The 25,531-nt window shown below is 38.4% G+C and overlaps 1 protein-coding gene across 1 annotated transcript in view; it reads right to left on the bottom strand.

The window, feature by feature from the left end:
- The window catches only part of TBC1D15 (TBC1 domain family member 15), a 36,410-nt gene extending 11,797 nt beyond the window's left edge, over nt 1-24,613 (bottom strand). The window contains exons 1-9 of the mRNA XM_072399025.1: nt 24,479-24,613; nt 17,523-17,621; nt 14,901-14,975; nt 12,979-13,111; nt 12,371-12,581; nt 4,826-4,928; nt 3,909-4,106; nt 1,946-2,074; nt 656-759 (exon numbers count right to left, since the gene is read on the bottom strand). Coding sequence (XP_072255126.1) covers nt 656-759; nt 1,946-2,074; nt 3,909-4,106; nt 4,826-4,928; nt 12,371-12,581; nt 12,979-13,111; nt 14,901-14,975; nt 17,523-17,621; nt 24,479-24,502 — 1,076 coding nt within the window. The 5' untranslated portion in view covers nt 24,503-24,613. The remainder of the gene's footprint in view (nt 1-655; nt 760-1,945; nt 2,075-3,908; nt 4,107-4,825; nt 4,929-12,370; nt 12,582-12,978; nt 13,112-14,900; nt 14,976-17,522; nt 17,622-24,478) is intronic.
- Nucleotides 24,614-25,531: the final 918 nt, after the last annotated feature.

Here is a 25,531-nt window from a genome sequence, read left to right as displayed (position 1 = left end):
AGGTATGGGTTCTAATTCTAACCTCTCACCACTATCCATAACAAAAAAAATTTAAATGACAAAATTATTCAACACAGAACAGGTAGAACATAACAAGTCACTATTGCAATTAGATTTTGAATTCAAGTGACTTGAAGTGGGAGGATCTTGATATGTTCTGTGTATGTGGGCACAGTTTATTATCATTATTCAATGATAATACACAACAATGGTGTTCCCACTCCTAAAGACTATCACCCAGTACAATTTTCTGTGTTCAACAATGGGGCTCAAAGACTGCTAATTAACATACTAGGGAGCATTCACAATAGCTGATTGGGTTTCAGAGGTGAAAATGCTATCTACTGCGTATCTCCTGATTAGCCTGGTTCTGTACACTGTCAGGGAAGTAAATGCCAGCTTGAGGAAGAGGTAAGAAGACTTTCAGGACATCGCTTGACCACATATAAGGTTAAGTGTGTGCTTCATAGTACTATTTTATTCCCCCCACAAAAAAAGAATTCCTCTTTAAAGACAATACCTTGTCACTGTAGCAGAAAAAAACCACAAAGCAAATATCTCAGTATGCTTTACTGTCAAACTATATATTTTGGTGGCCCATTTAGTTACAGTCTACATGTATTATAAAGTTGTACAGTTTAATTTTAGTACATACGTTTTGCTTTTTTGTAGTAGAGACCGTTCCTCTTTTGTGCTGTTCCATGGAAAATAGTTCAATAAAAACTTCCAAGCTTCCTTTCTCACAGCATGGCAGAGCCCCTACAGCAAAACACAGCTGCAATTAGCCCCTCCACCTCAACTACAGTAAAATGTTTGTGAATATTTGCGATGCTTGTATTACAAAATTACCGGCTCAGCTTTGATTATTAGAGACCAGTCAAAGTAGCTTTATAGATTGAGCTTTATAAAGCTCAAAGCACTAAGCGATGTAGAAAATCCATAAAGCCATCCTTTTAATAAGAAATAGCATAAAAAGCCTTTTCTACAAGATTACCGTCTTCTTAGATGCATAGGCTGCTCTGAACATAGGAGGATATGCTCATGTTGTAAAGATATTACAAGACCAGCTTTGGTGATATAAGAAGGTCAGCGAGTCAAGAATCTGAACGCTTCACAACTTGACATTTTGGATGCGGCAGAAATACATCACTCCATATTTGTAAAACGGACCAAATGGGTTTCTGGGAAATGCATTTGTGAACTCAAGTGATTAAGATTATGTTACCGCTACCAAATACAAAGGGTTCCTGCCTATTGAGTTCAAAGAAGAGCTGTCAAATGTGGAACTACAAAAGTGACTAGGCACAGCAAGAAAATGAATGCAGTGAGGAGAAATTAAATGTTGACAAGAAGTGATGAAAGTAGCATGGATCCTGGAAATAACCAGGCAGAATATTGAAAATATAGTTACACATAACTACCCTGGCTATGCACTTGATTTACTCTATGATAAACACCAAGTGAAAGAATATAGAAAAGAATGGAGAGTTCACAAAAGAGATTTAAATAAATCTTTTACATCAGTTACCATCCTTTTGTAAAATGTATTCAATTCAATACACATTCTGTAGTTTTAAGGCATAAAAACAGAACATAATACATACAACAAAAACAGTAAATAGTAAAGTATTAAATTACATTGGTAAAGTACTAACTATGTTTTATAGGGTTTTTTATCTAGGATATGTTTATTTCCTCAGTGGTTGAACTTGATGGACTTGTGTCTTTTTTTAACCTAACCTACTATGTAAACTATGCAAAGTAGATCTAATCCCAAGAATAAAAAAAAAATATTCTATTGAAGGCTACCAGCCCTTAAAATGTTGCTTTTCCATTTCTTATTTTTTGCCAAGTCCATTCTTTAAAAATGTAAAAGAAAATTATTCCAAACTTAACCAAAAGAATAGGCTGAAAAGCTATCTAGATTTTTCTTAAAGTGACTCACCCCTTTAAATATCATAGTTTTTAAGTGGTGCACATTATGAAATCTTCCTTCAGAATCCATATAGCTTTCCCATTCAGAGGTTGAAACTGGGTCTCGTCTCTGAACTTCCGGTCGTGTTCCAACATCAATCTAAGAGAATGAAGCCATGCATTAACCATCGGCACTACATAGGGCAAAATGTATGGAAATTTCCAATATTCAGGAATAGCCTTTACTAGTAAAAAACTGCAGACATGCTACAGAGGCTGGTCAGAGATTACAGGATAGTTACATGAGATAATCAGACTATGGGAATATCACAAGAAATGGAAGGGCTTTGGGAAATAGTCAATCTGCAGTAGGATTTTTAAGTCTGCTATTTATCACAAGTTTACACAGCAGGTGCCCAAAGATCTACATATTGGCCACCAGGGCTGCGGAGGATTGGACGGGGCATCAGGACAAAGCAGGTAGCTTGAACTGCAACAATGAAAGACAACTGAATAAAAACACAACCCTACAAGCTGTGTGAAGAACAGTCTGTGGTATTCTGATGTGGAAAATACCTTTTTAGACATCACAGGGACCGCAAAACATGAATACTAAGCAAATGAGAAAAAGCAAAGGATTATTTTCCCTAAACTGGCTTCTAAAATAAATCAGAACATTTTAAATAATTCAGCTACAGAATGATGTGCATAAATCAAACACATAGTTATATGCACAATAATAGGTATCAAAGTAAACCTGACCATAAAAAAAAAAATGTGAAGATGTATATAAATCTAAAGAGGTCAAGTAGCTCACACAGAAATTACTTTGCTACTCAACACAAAATACACAATTTGATTTAACACAACCAGTTTTGTCATTCTGCTAAATCCTTTTTTCACAAAATGATATCAGTAAATTCACTCAGCTCAACACAGGGTGATCAGTTAATGTTCTTATTATGCTGATTTTTGAGAATCTGTTTATTGATACCATTAAATGGGAGTTTACACGAACAACTTAACAAGTCTTAACAAAAAGTGAAAACCAACAGCTGATTTACAGCAGAGCATGGCAATAAGTCACAATGAAAGATGCCACTGCCTTCTCACACAGATGAGATATTAAAGACATATACTATCTCACTTGACAACCTGGAATGGTTTCTTGCTATTTAAGACTCTATTTACAATAGGTATTTGCAGTTCCAAATCCCAAATTACCTTTCCCTCATCTAAAACAGAAAAGGGACAGAGACATGGCCTTGAAATTAAAGCACTCAATTGCTTTCAATATGGATGTTTCAGACTAGTAACTGTTTATTACCTAAATAAAGTAGAAGTAGCATATCGCATAAGGCGAATACCAAAGAAAAGTACTAAAAGGTGTAATCCGCACCTATAAAAACATGTAAAATTTTATTTCTTGCAAATTACAATTACCTTTTCTTATATCTTATGTAATAGCATAGATCCAGGATGATAAACAGTTGCAACTAACAGCATGTGGACAGATTACATCACTGAACACCATATACAGCACTTGGTGTTCATCCTACAACTTGAGGGCCCCACCGACAGTAGTTGGGGGGTTTCCTAGTCTCTCTTTAATATACATCTATTAATTATAGATCACTGGGCTTTTAAGTAAATTTATGCACTGCATAAAACAAACATTAGTCTGGAGTCACATTTAAAACCTAGACTGGGTCAAAAAAAAAAAAAAAAAATGAGACAAGCCAAACTAATGCAGCCTCCTATTGCCCAGGGAAGTAGAGACAAATTGACTGCCAATACTCGACAGAGCCCTGTGGCACCAGACCAGGCTAACTCAAAACCTAACACAAAGAATCTTTGCGACAGTCTGGTGTCTTGATACATCATCCTCAGCAATTGAATGGGAATAGGTTTATAGCTCTGGGCAGCTTTACAATCTTCTTTGCTGTATTTTATGGCCTACAGCAAGGCAAAAAATTAAAGACATCAATACTTACACGAGTTATTACTTCAAACCCTGATTCTTCTTGCTGATTTATTTTTAAATCGGGAATTGCATCAACGAGGAAATCAGCCATTTCCTGAGGTGGCCTGCGGTGTGTTGCTGGATCAGTACCTCGTATAGTGTCAACTAAGAAATTTGTAACTTTGGAAAAGTTTATCATTGTGGCAGCGTACGGGTCCCTTCTAAATTTCTGTGAACAAAAACGTACATATTATGAATAAACACATACAAAACCTGCTGTATAGCAGACAACTTTAAAGCAATAAGTAGGAAACGTTATACAAACTCCCTAAACTGATGATGTAAATTCCAATCAATATATTACTTTTATTACTTAATATTAACTATTGATTGCCTTTTTCATTTCAGGATTTTACAGCTGTGCTCATAGGTTTACATAAACCTGGCAAAATCTGCAACAAGTCAGCCACTTCTACTGCATTTTTGCCACAAAAGAGCCTACAAGCAAGATGACAAACAGTACCCAGGAAAGCTTTAAATATGAATTTCTGAAATAAATTGATTTGAGTTATTTCCAAAGTCAGTACTATGATTGCAACCATAAAACCATAATAAGGAGAGGTCAACAAGGCCTATAAAAAGCATGAAAATCCCCCAGTGAAGAATGGAGGTAAATCTCTGATGTTTTGGAGATGTGTGAGCTGCAGTGGTACAGTGGGTATCATGCAAAGAATTGTCAGAATGGATGTAGCATATTAGAATATTCCAAGACTATGTTTGACAACTTTTGTAATGCTTATCATCAGGATAGTTCCTTTCTGTGTGATCACCATCTCTCTTTACTACACTTACCACAAAGAAATACTGGACTCCCAAAGAGTTAACAGGACCACCAAGCTTTAATAAGAATGGAAAACTTTACTAGTAAATAAATGCAAAGATATTTACCTGCAGCAAACTGTCAGTCGGTTCTTCGTGGAGATTTTCAAAAGATTGGGAAAGGCTCCTGTTTTGGCTATCCACAAGAAGAGTTCGGCTATCCTGTTTTGACCTATGCATATAAGAAATGGTAATTATGTGTAAAGCCGTACTCCTGAGACACAATTGTGTTTAAATACCACTATTTTAATGCGAGAGAGATTTACTTGTTATTCTTGTATCCACTCAGGATAATCCAGAGTGAAAGAAAACAGTAGTAATGATTTTAAGTTTTATTACATCATAATAAAGTCATGTTTGCACAACAATTTCACAAAATTTACATACTTACAGTGCCTTGGATATGATTTGTTTCTTTCAATGTGAAACTTGTAAATAAGATCTGATCCAATCAATAAATTATTCTCAGAAGTTGCAGAATCAGGTGATTAGGTTCCACGGCGTGCAATCAAAATGTCACATGATGTCTATATACAAATTGTAAATAGACCAAGTCTGAAAAGCCCCTGACTTTGCCACACCAACACAGTCTTTATTTTTTAATGAATGACTTTGGATATTTTTCCAGGGTGATCCATTTTTTATTTATGTAGTATGAAAATTTTGGAGCCAACTAGCGATATCTTTAAGCTAAGCATTCCTGCCACTCGACATGAGTAGGATAGGTTTTGTCACACACTGGTCTCATACTCTAGAAATCTGAAAAGAACTTAAAAGTATGGAGTCCATTGCTATAATAATAAATATGCCTTCATAACAGTGAAATGGGAGAAGGGCCTAGTAAATAGATATCATCAGACCCCATCAACCTCCTACAGATCTCTGTGGGCAGTCATGGGTGAGGTACTAAGTGTTTGAATGGGCTCTCGGGGCAGTTTAACAGATACCAATAATATTTTTGACCGTCTACAAGGGAGGCATTCCTCCCACTGGCCAGCAATGTAAGAGGTATACTTTTCCGCCACACTAATGCACGGAGTTGTGGATATAATTATAGAAGGGGTTACCTGAAGACCTGAAAGGAATTTCAAAGGGTTCAAAGAAACTTTGCTCTAAAGCAGAGGTCAGCAAACTCCAGCCTTTAGGCCAGATGGGCCAGAACAAACTACAGGCTAGGCCCTAACGGCCCCTGGCCAATCTGGCCTAATCCCAGCCGGCAACCCGTAGCGGAGCTAGAACTACGGGAGACACATGCAGCTCTTGAGCCTCTGTGTTATGGCTCCCTTTCCCGCTGCCAGGGTAAATAGGGAACATCCCCTCTCCTCCATATGTATTGCGGATTAGAGAGATTTCCCTTCAGGGGGTGTTCCTGGTGGGGGGCGGGGCCATTAGGGAGGGATTGGAAACAGAGTCCCGCCTAGTATGCTCCTGCCTACCCCTGAAATGGCCTAGTGGCCAAAAAAGTTTGCTGACCTCTGCTTTTAAGGGTAACTTCTGATCCAAATGGCAGCAAAAAAGTACTGGTACGCACCTAAGTGAGTGCAGCTCACACGCCTAATAGCTAAGCGAAAGGCATGCAGCTTGATTTAAACTTATAGGACCTAATCGCTCTTACAGCTTTCCTGGTTAGTGTAGTGATCCTCTGCCCTAATTGCCTTTTGTTTACTGACCCAGAATGATTTTACAAACTAAAAAGATCAGATGGATATCCAAGAAGTTACCATTTGTTTAGAATGAAATCTGAAAAAGGAAGCTTTTATAAATCTTCATTTAGGTTGAATTCAAAGCAATGAGTGTACCATCCTTTCGCACAAGACCTAGAAGCAACACCTGTTGCAGGGTAAACAGTGATTAAAAAAAAAAAAAAAATATGCACTCAATCCTGATTTATTGTGAGCACAACCCTAAGCCCTAAAGAACAGAAAACACATGACAAACAGGGTGGCTCTGCCAAGAAGTACTCCCACAGGTAACAGGTTCTGTTATTGGATGCCCTTAGAGGGACAATGCGGTTATAATTTTTCTGGCAACCTCCTTCTCTGTGATGTTCGACTGCTTTTTCCCTTTGCTACCTCACACTTCAAAAATGAGTAAGTCATTTTCCTAGGCAAAGAGCCTTCTATCTCAACTCAATATGCTGCCCCAGCTTCAGGAAGCCATTCAATGCTGATTTCCCATGTCGCCATCTTGAAAACGGTTACTGTCAGTCAAATGCATCTTGGGGGATTAGCTTTCATGTGCATACTAAGTGACAGATCAGCAAGAACAAAGTTAGTAGCTAGAGCTACAACAGTATTACAGGAGCAGAGTCTGGTATGTAGTGATTTGAATACATCTGTGCTTTGCAGGATAAAAGCAATACTACTTGACATCCAGACCTCTGAAGGTAACAGACATCAGATGACAATTGACCTTTTAAAGGTTATATGATTGATCCAGTAAACATTTGGATCACCCCAACATTCTGTATGACAAAAAAAGCCCCATACCCCACAAAGAAAAAACATCTTTAAGCCTGTCCCCCCCTCCCTTTTAAATTAAAACCACAATAAATAAAAGTTGATAAAATAATATTACATAAAATAATAAAATAAAAGTTAATTGTCTAGTTCACTCAATTGATAGATCTGTGAGCACTTTACCAGACTAACTGTAGAGGACAAAGTATCCTTTCTACAATCTATAGGGAACATCAAAATTTTCAGCAAGCAGAATGGAAAAAAAAAAAAAAACATTATTATTTGCCTCAGAAGAGCAAAGACATGATAGATAACAAAGGCAGAGGAGGCCTCAGTAGACTACCTGCATAAAACAATATGTTTATTCTGGTACACAGCTCTATTCCACCGGCCACATATTACTCCCCTGAACTAAATGCAATCATACTGATATAATCAGCAATTGTTCTGCTAGGGGCAAAGAATGAATTTTCCTATTCTACTTGTGCTGGGTCTACCTGGAGTGTTATTAAAGTGTGAGATAGGATCTTTAATAAGTTTTATCTCTTTATTTTCAACACAACGGAATGGTACGCCATTATGAGGCAAAAGGAAATCAAACAGGAGATTACCATACAAAAAGCCACAAATGCGCAAGTTTCAACTAAAGGCTTTTGACATTCTTTTAAAAACGACCAATAATGTACAGTCTAAAGGATGGCCAACTACAGCCCAAACTCTGCAAGTTGTGAACACAATTTGTGAAAAACAAAAGACATTGGGATGCTGATTGGGCTGTGTAGGTTCTCCTCTCATTAAGCAATTAGTGTACCTAGTGTACACCACTGTAGGTAGTTAACACACAGTGAGATCTTTAGATCTGTTGAAAAATCTATGAGCAGGTAGACACTAACTGAATACTTTGCTGTAAAAAGGGAACAAGATGGTCACTGCATATGTACCAGTTATTTTGACCAGGAAATTACAACTGCAAGTTGTATGTGAGAAATGTGGAGACCAGTATGGTGGTCTACGGATATGTAATAAAGCTAGGGAGAGTGAGCCCTGTATCACTTGCTAAATCAATGTAATCAAAGACAAGAAACTCATATCTTAGATTTGAGAGTATAGCAGTAGAAATGATGGTGGTCCAAGCAATTGAGTGCAAAGGGTAGATTTTAGTATGTGCAGAGCGTCTGACAGCCATCGTTCCTTCTCTGCCCTTCTTTGACACAGGTTGCCCGCTGACAGTATGTGAAAGAGGAGGGCAAAAGGCTTTGTCCAGGACCGTATGTACAGGAAATAGCAAGCAATGTGTGTAGGATAAGTGTGGAGAATAATGAACGGCAGTGTGTGTATACAAGAGAAAAGCGTGAAGAGTATGATAATGGACAGTATGTGGTAAAGAGGAGTGTAGATGGTAATGTGTGCATGAAAGGGTTTGGGCTGGTCAGAACGTAAAATTGATGGCAGTGTAGGTGGTTGGGGCTCGACTTGTGAGATTATTGCAGTGAAGTTCCTTGCCCTCACCTGCTCCACCCATTATAAGGGGTCCACACACGGATCTTTATTTTTTTTATATTGTGAAGAATACAACTAGGACAGTAGAAAAATTAGAAGATAGGACAATGAGAATTTTTACAGTGAGATCTCCTGGTTTTCAAAAATCTCAGATGACAGAGGCTCAGCCTACTAGGTTCCACCTATAAAGTAAAGTAATAATTTGTGTATAAGGGAATCTAACCATTTCAAAACTGAATATAGAACACAAAACACACATAGTGAAATAAAAAAACTCACTTTCAAATTACAAAAAAGTTGAAATGGCTTGGGCATTAGAATCTGGCCACAAGCAGCAAAACAAATTATTGAAAGTCTTGGCATGTAATGATTAACAAGTAAACAACAATCATTTAGGACCCTTTACCAATACCTGGGATTTCAATCATGCATGAGAGATGTTCCAATCAATTATAAATAATTCCCTACAGAAAAAGGAACAATATTTCACTTGATGTGCACTTAAATTCGATATCTGCCAAGCTGAGCAGAAAGTTTTGATGTGTTTGTTTCTGAGAAGATCTCATTTTTAATTTAAAGCTGATGAAAGATATGCCCATCTATAGCTGGTCTTATGCAGATACTGCATGTAATGTTTCCAATTTTTTTCTTGAGGCAAATAAAACTCAAAATAAGCCTAGAGGCAGACCATGGATATGTATTACAAAATGAAAACATAATGTTTGCCTGCAAATACCTCTTCTGTGGCTAGTGTAAAGACAAGTTTGAACGGATATACTTAATTCACTGCTACTGTGATAACGAGAAAAACCTTTCCTACAAAAAAAACTTTGGATCCTAAAATATTTACGCGGGGGTGCTGAGAAGTTCCAGGGGCTTTGCCCCCCTCCAGATGAAAGTCAGCAAAGGACATTTACACTGAGATGTCACAAAGACTGGGGGAGAAGTGTCCTTCCTACAGCACTGTCAAAACCTGGATATCTCGTTTCAACGACTAGGCATTTCACCGTTAAAGAGGAGCCCGAGCCCCCCACAACCTCAACGGACACGGCAACCTGCAATGCGGTCCATGAACTGAATATTGAGGATCGGCGAATATCCACAAAAAAGATAGCCCAGATACTTGACATCTCACGTGAGCATGTTGGGTTTGTTATCACCACTATCCTAGACATGTGCAAGCTTTAAGTGGGTGCCAAAATGTTTGAACAGTGATCAGAAGAAGGAACCAGTTGAAGCACCCAAAGGCGTTTTGGCCCATTTTGAAGCTGCACAGGACTTCTTGGCTAGGTTACTGACGGGAGGATGAAACCTTGCTCCATAACTGTGATCCTTAAACCAAGGAACAATCAAAGGAATGGTGCCACAGCGGGTCCCCGCAGCCGAAAAAGTTCTGAACCCAGAAATCGGCCAAAGAAGTCATGGCGTCCGTTTTCTGAGACAAAGACGGTCTTCTGTTGGTGTACTACCTACCTTGGGGCTCTAGTATCACTGGACAGTAATATGCTAACCTCCTGGACCAGCTGAAGGAGGCAATTAAGATGAAACGCCATGGAAAGTTGTCTGAAGGGATCCTTTTTTTGCAAGGCAATGCACCTGCGCACACGTCCAACGTTCTGGCTGCCAAATTGAACACCCTGGGTTTGCAATTGGTCCACCATCGCCCATACTCACCTGACCTGGCCCCTTAAGACTGAACGGTCTATAAAAAGCTCCAACTACGCTGTACCAAGTGCATCAGTCTCAGGGGAATATGTTTAATAAATGTGTCATTTCATAACTCTAGCTCGCTTCTTTCTGGGCAAAGCCAGAAACTTCTCAGCACCCCCTCGTAATTCTGTGGGACACATGAACATCTCTGCATCATTAGGGATTTAGTACCATCAATATAGCACAATTCCCTCATGTTAACTGTCATATGCAGCCTCCTCAACTTTGTTCTTTACTTTATGATTTCACAACCCTCTTTTTTTACCTCCATGTGAACACATTGTATGCGTCACAAGAGGAGGGTCCCACATCCGTCTCATTTCCACACTGTATATAGGCAAGCACCCTTTTCCAACCTACACTACTGTTCTAAACACCACCATTACTAATCACCTAAATCCATCTTTTCACTAATGTAATCACATATGGTTCTATGTGACAAGCTCACCTCTTGTTCCAAAAATTTACAGTATCACTCTTGCTCTGCCTCTACCAACCCTTAACACTTGTGTCTTCACAATAGTCCGCAAAAAAAAAAAACAGCCACAAACTCCTCCCAGCAATAGAGTCTCAATCCCCGACCAGCACTAGTCACCTTTATCTTCATTCATGTATCAACTTTCCGTAGCACCAGTCCCATCCTTCTTCCAACACATGACTCTCCTCTCACCAACACCTCCCCTTTATTTATTCTATTCTCTATTCACTACTGCACAGAACTGAGATTTTCATCTCCTATAAGCAATGCTTCTCTTGTGTTGTGCTGGACTCTTCTTTACCCCACCAACACTATAGCTTCCTCCTACATGTGCCCTAATGACCATTACATCCTACCCTCCTCTTTGTATTGATCTTTTTACCCCCACCACAAATACTATACCTATACAAATAACATGACCTTGCTCTGGGTTGTCATACACCATAGTAATCTGTCTTTTGCCGCCATAATCAAAATTACTAGTAAAATTAGTAAACCTCATTAAACGCCATAGTGCAATGAAAAAGCCCAGCAAAATCAGAGCTGAAATTACCACAGAATTCTGTATATGAATGAAATCTATCAGTACTCAATTACCAGAAGATTGACTTTGGGGTTGAGATGAAAAATGCAAGCAGTAGACAGCCTGGGCATTGATGTGGTTGCTGCTCTGTATAGTAAGCAGTAAAACGGCTAGGCATAAGAGGCAATACGTAGCAGACATTTTTTGTTTCACCACAAAGCTTTTGATTTGTAACAGTTTTTGCCTGTCAAGCTATTTTTTTGGGACACAGACTAGAGCACAGTTTCTAGACCTTAACATAGGGGAAACCTTGAAATACCTTTCAGGTTGTCAGGATACCCCTGCTACAATTACAATATCCACATCTAACAGTATATTAGCGTGGTGGTCAGTGGGAAGAATGCTATTTAAATTGCTGGCCAATGGGAAGATAGTCATCCTTACAGATAGCCAAAAAGAACATTGGTGTCAGTTAAACTAACCTGAAAGGTTTGAATTGCTTATTGTTCAAGGAACCCCTAGCAACCTCTGGAGGAACCCTGGTTGAGAAACACTGGACTAAACTGTTAGAGAAGTCATGGTAGTAGCTATAAAGCTGATATATTTGTCTCTGATAAACTTTAATTTCACATAATTACAAAGTTCAAAATCAATATACAGATCTTTATTATGTTAATCATTGGACACCCAATTTGTGTTGAAAAGGGCCACAATTCAGGACATACAGTACAAGGAAAAAACATTACTTGCCTGGAAAGGACTACTCTGTGTTCATGTTCAGAGGGTCAAAAACCAATGTGTGTAATATATATATATATATATATATATATATATATTCCATATGGTATTCAGTAGAAAGTGAACTCCAACACTGTAATCATCGTTTTATTTTTAGCAAATTTCAATCAAAAGAAAAAACACCTAAAGCATTATAGGATACTTACTCGCACAGCACCACATATTTTTCAAGGCACTCAAGCAGAAGTTCGCTTCCTCCATGATGGAAGTGGAGAGCTGGAAGGATAACATCATCCTTCAAGCAGAAAACAAAATAAGACCACCCCATGCCTTCTTTGTTCTGTTTAATTGACTTAAGCTCAGTCAAGCTGAAGAAGAATGACCACTGGCTCTGGTTATTTACTGGATTCTGAACACCTAACAAAGTTTATAGAAACAAACAAGACCAAAAAAAAGAACATCACATAGAATACATTTATAACATACATTAGGTTAAGAAAGCATTTCTAAAATTTCTTTGACATGGTAAACCAGTGTCCAGTATATAAAAAGATCAGAATTCAATAATAAACATGTTGTTGGATAAGACAAGTGAACAGAACCCAACACTTCCTTTAATATTAGGATATTAGCAAGTTTAATAGGAACACAAAACAAATCTATCTAAATGACTGTTCACACTCCGCCCTCATCTGCTGAATAAGAATTCTCTCTGAAACTGGGCATCTGGTGCACATAAGTGCATTTTAGGTGATGCATTTCAAACTATTACAAAAGAAAATTAATAATATAAATATAAATAGGTAATACCAACCTCCTTTTGAAAAGTACTTCTTCTTAAAGGAAACTGTATTGACCATATCCCACTCTGCTTCATAGCTGTTCTGATGTTCGGTAATTGGTCTCTCTTTTGGAGTCTGATTCCATTCTACAACTGAATTAGAATCCTAGAAAATATGAAAGATACCTGAATAAAGGGCTTTTTATCAGGTACATAATAAAGCTTTATTTTAATGTTGCAAAATGTAAACACTGTAAAGTTAAGAACAGAACTCGACATCCCAATACAAAAGTATTTATGTCAATATAGGATAAGGCAAGTGAACAGACTATTTCAAGAGAATTGAAGTTCTATTTCCACAAACATGTGCACCATTCCTTTTTTTTTTTTTGGATAGAACTAGGAAAAAACATTTCATCGCAGGGCACCACCATCTTTCTTCTTTCTCCTTATAATCTTCAGCATGAGCAGCTCAGCAAACTTTTACAACCGGGCAGTGATCAGGCATGTAAGTGTAGATATTGCAGAAAGGACATCACCTATCCCCTTCAATGATAACCATCAGCCTAATCATCATTTTTAAAATGGGACTTTAGAACAGCTATTGTAAACTCTACAGACTTGGCCCCCTGGCTAAAAAACAAACTAAAAATTTAATGATCAGATCTCAGATTTTTAATTAAGTGCCATAGTACTACAAAACATGGGAAAAAATGTGCACAGGCGGCAATTAACAAAAAATAAAATATTAGTTTTTTCCCCCTTCAAGACTGGATGTTTGAAGTACAGTACCTCACTTCCTCTCATTCAAGTTTAAATAAGGACTATGGGCTAACCAAGAAGGTATACACATTGTGCAGCAACACTAAATACAAATTTTATATATATATATATATATATATATATATATATTAAAATGTACATTTTGTTTGTAATTTCTAAATGTTTATATGCATAGTCAAAAACACACATTTAAAAACTCATTGTGAATCCGGTTTCATCACATTATTTTCTCATGTGGCAACCTCTCTATCTTTCCCTGAATTTGAATGTTGCATGATATTATTTCCTTCCCCCTTCCAGATTATCAGAAAGATTGTATATCCAGAACAAATTAAGACGTGACTGGCCTTTTCTGTGCAAAAAAAAAAAAAAAAATGCACCACTCCAGTAGCCAGTAGGGGGAAGCTGGGCAAGGTATTTCTCTGCAGAGAAATAACCAGGAATATCCAAAGGGATGCCAGAGATGTGTTCACACACCGTGATGGGTAGAGAAGGGAGTGGAGTGCTGGGACAGTTTGTGCACTTACTTCTTGAGCTTCCAGATTGTAAGTGAAATGCTTGTAACCAAACCCTTTACCAGTGTCCTCCTCAGCCCCTTTTAGCCAGGTGCACCAGCCAGGACTTTAACCCACCTGGTTGGGTCACAATATAAGGGCTGCCAACTGTCTACAGTTTTTCCCACCCAGCTTAAAAATGTTTTGGTAGAATACTGCTTTAACGTCACAGGTAAGAACCCCCAAAATACCAACTAAAATATTTTAAAGATCATCATAAAGGTAAGCAACAACTGGGTCATCTAACTAATTTCCTATGAGCAACACTGAGCTATGGCATATGCCACCTAATATTAAGGCATTAGAACCTAGTTACACTTTAAGCACAAAAAAAAAAACAAAAAACAAACATAACACACATTTAGCACAGCAAACAACACATTGATTTTAAAATAATCTTAGGGCACCTTTCATATGAATATTTAGCAAAGCTGCATCAAATACATCAGCTTTTAGAAAGTAATTTTGCTGGCTTTATACATTAAAAGCAATATACAAGAGGTAAAGCAGCATAGACAATACCCAGGTTAAAATAAGCCAGCCAACTAAAGAGGGATTCCAGTTAAACAGAGTTTTGTTATATACAGTTTTAGTCGAAAGCAAAAAAAATAAAAATACCTGTACAGCACAAAGAATGTTTGATGAATCCAAAGTTTCTTCAAGAGGCCGCCAATCTACTATAACTTCAACATCCTATAAACAAAATAGTAGGGGGGAAAAACAAGCACAAATTAATACAGCTGTGAAACTTGGCCTCTAGCACCATATTTATTTAGCATATGGGTAAAAAAAAAATTATAAAGACACTATAGTAAACCACAAATCAGGGAAACATGATCTAATCAGAACTTGACCCTTTTTGAAAACTATGTCTAAAAATATAACCATTGTCATTTGCAAGTTTTGTTTTTAATCCACTGCATCTTACATCTTAGGCCACTTGTTTGATCCTTTATTGTGACGGGCAACACTACTGAGCAATAATGAAGCTTTGGGGGCTGGGAGGGGTGAGAGAAGTCGACAAGTCATGAATATAAGTTAAGCTGCTAGGTTTAATATGAACAGTTTTTACATTATCTTTATATTATGCTCCAACTGTCCATTTTCTTTTTATGGTGACCCAGATTGTCCATATTTTGTGTAGTCATTGCAATAAAACAATTTTGCCCTAGAAGTTGTACGATGACAGCCAGGTGGCTACTGAAAAGTGCTGGGTGGGTGGAACCCAGCTAAAAGGGGCTGAGGAGACCACTGTAGAGTCTTACCTGTGACTGCCCATAGGAAATGAATGGGGTAGTAACCCTATGGCAGGGAAGCGTCAGGGAACACCTACTCCCAACGCCTGTATCAACTTAGCTTAAGAACTCATACATACATATTTACACTAAGGTTATGTACACACATGCAATGCTTGTCGTTGAAAAGGATCCTTCATTTTCCTTTCCAACGACTGCACGATGCATTAATGAGTGCTGTACATATAGCACCGTTCTGTTCTATGGAGAGGGGAGAGAATGACTGAACGGCACCCCGCTGCGCTTTCTCCCCCTCCACTTCCATTAAGATTGTTCGTCGTCCATTGAACAGCCAGGACGGTCGTTTGGACGATGAGCGCTGTACACACGCCAGTTTCTGGTCCGATAATCGGCAAACCATTGCACGTGTGTACCTAGCCTAAGGGTATCAATTCAATTAAAATCAATAGGTATCAATTCAAATCATTTTTAGAGAAAAAAAAAAAAAAAAAACTCCAGCAATCCTGTGCAAAACTGTGAGGTAAGTATATACCAGCACTGCATTGTTTCGGTGAAATAAACCCCCAGATTATAGAGTTAATACCAAGTAAATAAATGGTATTTGTGATATTCCCAGCCACTTTCTTTTTATTTGCCAAGGGTTTGCAGAAAAAGTTAAGAAACAATGTAAAAAGCTATGTGGAGATTGACAAGCTTTTCAAATGCTTTCTGGTGGGCCCTTAGAAAATATTAAAATTTTCCAATTTACACAAATGTGAGTTGTATGTAGATCTACTTAGCTCCCTTCCAGGTGCTGCTGTGGAGCTGAGATTTGGGCATTTCAGTTTCTGCTTTCCGTACAGAATTTAGGTATAAAATAGAAGAGATATGTGGCTGTCCAGAGCCATCCATCATATTCCATCTTTCATGCACTGGAAAAATGATCTTATCTCATAAGCTATGTTCACATTGGCGGTTTAGTTGTGGTACGTTTACTTCTTCCTCATGCCATGGAACCTCTCCCTCTGGGGAGATAAGACAAGCATCATCTCCTGGCAGAAACTCTATAGAGAAGGAATAGGGGTGACAGTGATACAAACACAGCTCACTGATGCCAGCTGTCAAAGGTGCAAACACTGGTTCTTTAAGAACCAGTGATGAGGTGGCAAAAGCCAAGTGAGAAGGTGCCAACCACAGGGAGCCACACAGGTTAGCAAAATCCTAAAGCAGGTCTGAACCTATCAATGAACCATTTATAAAGATTTATACACACATACAGATTTTACATCAGCCCCTGGAGTTTCAAACAAAGAAAACATATGGAGTACCCTAAACATACTTACAGGTAACAATCAGATTTTAAAGTAGAACTGTGACCAGGCTATGAACAATAAAATGTTTACATTTTACAAAATAAATCTTAAAATAAGCCCTTGTTGACCACCAAACCTGCAGCCACTGTGGAGTAGTTCATCTTCAATTTCTCTGTAGCCAAGCTCTCTGCAAGAAATGTAATGGCAATCCACCAGCCTTCCAGTTTCTAACATAAACATGGCAGGTGCACAAAAAAAAGATGAGAAACCAGACTTGAATTTTACAGCAGAAGCTATAAAGTATTTTGAGGATGAATTGCTCTATAGCAGCTGTAACTAGAGGTTGGTGAAGGCTCTTAATGCTTTTATACTACCTCTTAGCAATATGTAAATCTTTTCATGTCCACAGTTCTACATTGATGGTAGGTTCTGTACTTGTTTATGAGAGAGTTCACTTTTCATTATTGATAAACAGTTTATTTTGTTTTGTTTTAACTCCCTGTGGATAATGCACTTTTTGAATTACAGCAACATTAAAACTTACATCACTGACTTATTGCACTACGACTTCCTCTAGTCTATTTCCTATTACACAATGTAAACTGTAATCTCTAGTAGGCAGAAGCTCTTTTTTTCACGTTTTGGCTCATAAGCATTCTGATTATTCATATTAAGAAAGAAGATAACCCCACCTTCTCTAGAACACGTAATATTCCAGGAATTAAACTGTCTTGATCTTCCATTTTTCCACAGGAGGAATGTATAAACACCCCTTCGTGGTCATACACAACCTGTTACATGACAGAAAAAAAAATATTGGTTATTAATCAGTCATTCCAAAAAAAAAAAAAAAACAAACAGTAGAAAAATAAGATAAGCAAAGGTGTGGTTTTTTTTAGAATTTCTTTTTACCACCAGATGTCCTCAGTGTTCCTGAATGAAACATTCCAGGAGGATAAATGAAAACAGGAATGTACAGTGAGAGAACAAAGTTGTTCTAGTTTGCTCTTTTGTTCCCTTGTTTCATCTTTGTGTTTTCCAACAAAATGGTAAGGGCGATCACAATCACACATCAACTGATTCATGCCCAGCATGTGAAAGACTGAGGACACTGTGGAAATGCATCCACAAAAGCACTGCTGCATAAAAAAAAAAAAAATCTTTTTTTTTAAGTTTACTTTTTTTAGTTACATGCCTCCGGAAGTTTAAGTTATGGACAGCATTATTTAACAAAAAAAGCACCAGAAAGCAAAGTACTTTGTGTATTAAATAGGTGTGCACATGTGTATCAGGAATAATTGTTTAGCAAATTATATTAATGCAATGCACTCAGTTTATATAAAAAAAATGGAAACAAAACGTATTTACTAAAAGTAATTTGCCACTTGTTAGCAAATGTTTTCAATTGTGGGCCAGAACCATTCCAGGTTTGCTAGATCACCCAGCTTCATTGATGAAAGTGTATCCTCCCCAGCCTTGGAGAGCTTTATTCAATAAGGCCCAATGTGGGAAAGGAAGGACCGGACACATGAAAGCTGAGCCTCCATTTAGTTGAGACATGGACTCTACAAGGCCACTAAAAGGAGTCCTGTGGTATCTGGCACCAAGATGTCAGTGGATTCTTTAGTCGTGCTTCCTCCTTCCTATAAGTGCCATAGCCATTGCTTTTTTTTAGGTAAGTGATGAACCTGTCCCATCCACAAAATAGAAAAGAGAGTGCGATTCATCAGCCCAGGCCACCACCTTCCACTGCCTTATTGGTCAGTTCTTGCACTCACATGCTCATCACAACTGTCAAATTCTTCCCCGCAGCCCAATATAGTGCAATTAGCAATGCACTGTATGTTGTGACAACTTTCTTTTATGGCAATGATTATCTGAGAAATTCCTGAAAGATGTAATCTTATATGATTATCTCAGAGTCAACTAGCCATCACGATTTGGCCCTTGTCATAGTCATTTAGGTGACTTGAACTTGTTTAAATTTATTCTGCTTCCAATGCACCTTCAAAATCTGACTCACCTACTGTCTAATATCTCACCAATTGACAGGTTCCATTTTTAAAAAAGAAAAACAAGTTTTTTTCTTTACCGGTAAGAGGATTTAAAATGTTGGATGGTCTGTGCAAGATAATAAATAATAGATAAACCTTTACTGCCTTAAACCTGGATAACAGTCCTATGCTTTTTAAGAGCCTATACCAATCATTTACCATCTTCAAAAGAGACCCTTTGCAGAGCATTCTAATATGTATAGGACACTACTTAAGTCCATCATGCTGGTCAGGTCCTTATATTTTGCAGTCATACTTTAGCAAACTTGACATCTTTGTGTGGTATTTGTAAAGAATGTTAAATATAGGTATAGGCACCTGAGAAACACCTATTCAGCCCTAGCTGTGCTGCTGAAAGCCAACAATCTAAGGCATATTTCAGATGTGCAGCAATGCATACGGTTTCAGCACAGTTCATGAAGCCACATGTTGCTTATGGCTGTGCAGTTTCTTTTCCTTCCTCTAGAGAAAAACTGCAATGCAAACACAAGGACAATGCGTTGAAATGAATTGACCTGCAGTGCAGTTTACAGCTCCTGTGTAGAAGCAGCAGTTTACTATGTGTACGGGGGCAGCTAACCACAAAGTTTTATAGAGGCCTACCTTGCCTATTCGTCGGGCTTTGTCAGGTGGGTAGTAGCAGGGCCACGCTGTGAAACCATGAAGCTGGGTTTATATTTATAAACTCGAGTGCCCTTAGACTCCAGGCACAGAGGCAATGGTTTGGAGAACCTTCCTGCTACAAGCTGTGGCCGGGAAAGTTTTTTTTTCCTTTACATTCATCTTTACGTTAAAGCTTTCTGTTTGCTTGGTGCTTGGGAACAAAAGGTTTCCGTTGAACATATTGTATACAAAACATTTTGCAAATGTTACAGAGGATCATTTCATGTAATAACTAAACAAACAGTTCCCAATGGGTGTGTCTGTCCAGGGATTAGCAGATATAGGCTTTAACGATATGGAGGTCACTGCAAACCAGATTATTTTTTATTGTGAAAGAAGCCTTAAAGATGTCCCAACACAAATTAGGCAAGAATATCATATCTATTCACAAAACATTAGCTTTTACTTTTAGCAAACATTTTCAAATTACCTAACATAATTTCTTCTACTGAAACTTAAACTGTTAGATACATTATTTGCTTGGTAAACTAATCTCTTCAATGTAACTAATAGGAGGAAATGTATACATTAGCAACACTGGAGTGGTTCGGGCAGTTCATGGTGATTTTAGGAGTCCGATAAAGTTTTCACTCCGATTGCCATGAAGTTCTATTGGATCCTTGGCACAAGCCTCAACATCTACTATTACTTAAGTGGAATTTGGGGGCTATTTTTAACCTTTTTGTTTCTTATAAAGACTGGTCCCAGAATCAAAGAGACTCAGTACTGACCCACAATCAGTCTAGAGGAAAAAAAAAGGTTCGTAACATTACCACAAGGTCCCTGTTGTTGCTACTATAGAAGTGTTTAAGTAAGGTCAGACTAATTTTAAAAAAATAAATAAATAAATAATAATGTATGCAATTATGAATTAATTAGAAAAACATGAGATCATAATGTAAGATTTTAAAGTACTGCATTGGTACAATAAGCATTTCTAAACGTAAATAACGCCATTTTATACTTCGTCACTTTCACTGTTGAAGGATGAAGATCACCATACTTTTAAAGTAGTGATCAGCCCCGCTGCCACTAGTTTTCCTGGAAAACGATCACCACTTTAAAAGTGGAGGATGCCATACAATACAAGAGATCTGTAGCTTTTGATTCAAAGTGTAACACATTTGCAAAAAAATTGGATTTTTAACATGCAGAAAGTACTCCAATTAAACTTCCTCCAAGATTTTGAGGAAGAAGTGACTTCCTTAAACTCAGCTTCCTTTACCTGTTTCTGACATTAGGTTTATTTAGAGCAGTGTTATTCCCAGCCCCTTTGGCTTGAAGCACCATCTAGCTATTTTTGCATGGTTACTGAAAAGTTGGGTCACATGCAGGGGCCGCCACGCAACTAAAGCTTCTTCCCATCCAGCTTAAAACTAATTCTGGGGAAAATACTGTGGAGTACTGATGTCCAGGTTTCCCAGCAGTTCTCAAGCCAACCTTTTTTTTTTTTCTTAAAACTGAAAGCACAGTAACAATACTATCAATGTTTGCCCTATGGTGTATTTCTAGGCAAACTTAACTTTTTGATATTGTGGGAAAATGTGAGACAGTCTGTTATAATATCGTTATGTATTGGCAATACTTGACCATATGATATTTACCACCCATACAGGAATTACATATAAAGAAAACACCACCACTGCGCTAAATAAGATTTTGAAAAAGGATTACATGGATTATTTAAATCAATCCATCAGTATATGACTAGAGGAAAATGCTTTTATTGTCTGCTACGTTATTAAAGTTAGCAGGTAAGGCAACACAAAACCCTAAAGGATTGTTGCCCAAAGTTGAAGTGGTGATATACCCATCTCACTGGTACCCATGGTGGCTGCTACCTTCCTTCTGTTCCCTCACTTCAGCATTCAACATATCTGAGAGTTTCAAAATGCCTGCATTCTCCAACACTCGCTGGGATTCCTTCCCCCAAACCCCCTAGTCAATCCGGAGTTCTGCAGCAACAGAAGGATTGGAGAAGGGAAATAGACATCCAATACTGGCAAAACTGTGGAATTCTGCATTGTCTAGAAGTAGCTGAAGATCAGGGATCGGTCCAAAATGTTTCACCAAAATTCTTTTGTTTTCAGTAAAGCCAAATACACACTGTAGTGTTAAAGCGGAAGTAAATGATCAGTTATGTCCCTTCTGCAACAAAACATGCTTTGCCTGTTGGCAGACTACTAATAAACGCACAATGAGCTGCACATGTACATTTCCAGCATACCTGGGTAACAATTAAGCCTGACTAATAAAGACCAGAAAGAAGACCGGATGTGGAGGTCAATACCAGTAACGGAGCAAGAAGAGGCGAGTTTAGTTCTGCTTTAATAAAATGTGCAAATTTAAGACTACTTTTAGACTGGCTTACAAATGGACTCAGTGGAGACCTTATAGAACAAACTACCCAAGATGTGGTCACCATTCAAGGAAAATGTGCAGGGGAAAAAAAAAAAAAAAAAAGTGTCCTGCACGAAGGAGTTCTTGGCCTTATTACAGAATATGCAAACTTTAGAATAAGTATTATTATTAAGAGGGTTGTACATAGCAAGGGAAGAGTTTTTTTTTGTCTCAACAGTCAACACAGTATGCTACCATGATGAGCCAGGGAAAGGATTTCAAAATCTTGTACTGTCACAATGTGTGATCACCTCCTACTTCACCATACCTCTGAACCCCCACAATTTTGCTGCTCCCCAAAGAAAACTGATCTGTACTATACCACTTGAACCTCAGTGCAATCACTGCTTGTATCTAACCCAAACAAATCACCTAATGCGAAGATTATTCGCCATTCCCAAATAGTAAATATGATGCTCTTCACTACTCGTAGTTATTGAACCCCTAAGGAATGGTTCGTAGAGAATAGGACTGCTCCAATAATAGGGTATAGAAAGGCTAAAAATCCAATTTAAAGTATAAAATCACAGTCAAAAGCCCCCTTTTTTGGATAGAATAGATGATAGCAGGTTTGTCTGAGTTATACAAAGAATCCCTTAAGGGGACAGCAGCGTGTACACAACCTCTAGGCCACTACAGCAGAAGAGAGCTTCTTTACCTTTCTATAACTTACCCAGGGCTATTACACTGGAGTGATCCAAGCTGCTCAGTCACTAATATAAACAGCATGAAGGACCAGATAAAGCATCCTTAGGATGGCCGGCAGATAGCACATAGGAAAGACACTCAATCCTTCCACTGTGCAGTAAATGCGAAAATATTCCACACTGAAACAGAAAATGCTCAAAATACATGTAAACAACAGATATTTGTAAAGTGCTTTGTAAAGCTCCACTCCACTGCAAACAGTGATCCGGCAGATTTTTATTGGATGCAGAACACAGCTCCGCTAGGCCAGTGGGAGCAATCAGGAAAGCAGAGCTGCCAGGAGAGCAGAGAATCCCTGACGGATTGTTGCCAAGCTGCGTATGCCCGGAAATCACAACCCGAAAATGAGCAAGAGTTGTTATCTCTGCCAATCAAGATGACCTAAGATCTCTTTCAGGAAGAGAATGACAACAAAGATGGCAGCACCCCCAATGAAAAAGGGACAGGCGATTATTGCGGGTTTAGTTCTGCTGTAAGGGAATTGGGGAGAATCAATATCGGTCTATTATTTTCATGAAGAAAACCCATTACTACAATCACAGAGACTTACAAGTTCTATTGTGAAAAAAAAATTAAGCAAAAAAAAAATATGAAATATAAAAAAAGCACCCATAAGTAAAAATAAGCACACCTACAACAAATGTGTATGTGAGCAGAGATTGCTTGGTACATGCTGGATGTTTCTGTACATGGCAGAGTGGGAGAAATCATTTTAGACCAGGCATGGGCTAACTATGGCTTGTTGGGCTTTTTATACCAGCCCGTCAAATACTTGTACAAAGTGATCCACCAGCAAAAACAGGTGACAAACCACACGGTTCCCATTGAACTGAATGTACAGGTAGTCACAGAGTTAAGGACATCCAACATACAGAGAGGCCTCCTAGATGCGAACACAGCTTCCCTGTGTGCTCTTTTGCTAAACACAGCTGAGGTTGTGGGTGATCTTAGGGGGTGAGCTCTTTCTGCAGCCTCTTGTAACTCTTTAATGACCAAGACAACCTCTGCAGTTGTTTCTTTTTGCATATCAAAGCACAGCTTGCTGCAGAAGATAATAAATGTCTAGGCTCCATGAATTTTAATTTATTTTTTTTTGCATTGTTAATGATTAGCTCACAGGGAGGATTTTTTACAGTAACTGATACCACGCTGCCTAATAATATGTTGAGACAAACATCTGTCCTAATTGCATGTATTAAAATAATGTACCTGTTCCGACTGGAATGATTTGAGGGGTCCCCTGTGTATAGTACGTTTGTCACCATTTCGAACAATTTTTAGAATCACCTTTATATTTTACAGACTTGTATGGTGTAATGTGCACTTCAATGTATTTTTACAGAAAATGACCTTTTGATAAAAAGTAGCAAAAACAAAAAAAAGTAACATTAGGTTTCTGAGGGTCGCGGCTTTTAGAATATATTTTCGTGTTTTGGGTGATATACCTAAAATGTGTAAACAACCCACAACATTATAAGGAGGAAATGAGAGATGTGAAGTGTCACCCAGCCCCTGACACCTCTGCTATGAGCTGTCATCCTGTCAGTATGCAGGCCGCTGTAATTGGTCGCCTGCATGTCATGACAGGCCGGGCGTTCCCTCAGCAGGTGAGGGGCTGTGACTGACAGGTGTCAGGGACCACTAGAAGCCAGGGAGCGTGGTACAAGCTACACCAACCGGATACAACGCAAAACGCACTATAGAATGAGCAGAACGATTTATTCTACACACAACCGAGTGCAACATTCTGCTTACAAAATATAACACCACTGTGCCCGAGTTTCTCAAATCACCGGGTACACAAAACTTCCTTTTCCCGTTACCTTTCCTGTGACAATGCCCTCCATCTTGCCTACGAGTGTTTATGATGACGTCGCACACTTCACGTGCCCCAACACAACACTGCCAAGCCCGTTAGATCCGTCTGCTGCTGTCCAAGCCTCACTTCCACCTCAGTACTCGGATGTGGTTGATGGCATAAGGCAGGTATGCCAGGTGTGGCTGTAGCTGAAGCTCTAGACTTTCCAGCCCAAATACCCTCCCTTATTTTCTAAATCTTCCTTCTTACACAGCTGTCATGGTAACTTGTGTCCCATTACACAATGTTCTCTCTATTCCCATTCTAGTGACAACCCAAAGCTTTATATATATATTCATAAAAAAAATACCCAACAGTTGGCTTTCACTACATCCTACTAAAAATATATCAGAAATAAGATGTAAAGAGTAGAGAAGGCTTAGTCCCCTGTGTTTATTGATGTCTGTGTACCCGTTTGATTGAAACTATTTACTAGAAATGGTGGTAAACGCCATGGCTCTTGGTGAAGCAATTTTCCAATGTCTCAGGCACTAAGGGTAAATGAGAATGTTGCCAGCTGATCTGAAACCTTTTGTTCTATTCGGCTAGGTGGATATGAGCTGAAACATATTCAAAATCTGAAAATGTCCCACATCTTCTTGGTTACAGCTTGAAAAAGATCTACTAATGGTATGGTGCACGACTCCCCAATTGATGTAATAAACCAAAGAAACCTTTGGTAACAACAATCCTTTGGTAAAACAATGGAGGCAGCCTTATCTGTAAATATCATGCAAAACACTTCCTTACCAGAGGGCTAGCAGCTTTAAAACTGACCGGGTGGCAGGTACGACTATCAGAAAAACTGTCTTCGATGCAGTCTTGCAAAAGATGGAAAAAAGGCTCAAAGTCCAGGGTTTCAAAATGGATGCCTAATTTTTATTGTTGCTTTAATACACTGCAGTATTAGAGGGTCTTTGACCCATTCTGTAGTGGTTAGTGCGGACAGAGCTGAGACCCGAACTTTAATAGTTGTAGATAAGTCCCTTGTCTAGTGTGAAATGCAGAGACTGAGGGT

This window comes from Pyxicephalus adspersus, chromosome 2 (genome assembly GCF_032062135.1).
Source record: "Pyxicephalus adspersus chromosome 2, UCB_Pads_2.0, whole genome shotgun sequence".
NCBI classification, from domain to species: domain Eukaryota; kingdom Metazoa; phylum Chordata; class Amphibia; order Anura; family Pyxicephalidae; genus Pyxicephalus; species Pyxicephalus adspersus.
Note: the sequence above shows the minus strand (reverse complement) of the source record. Positions and strands in the feature narration are given on the sequence as shown.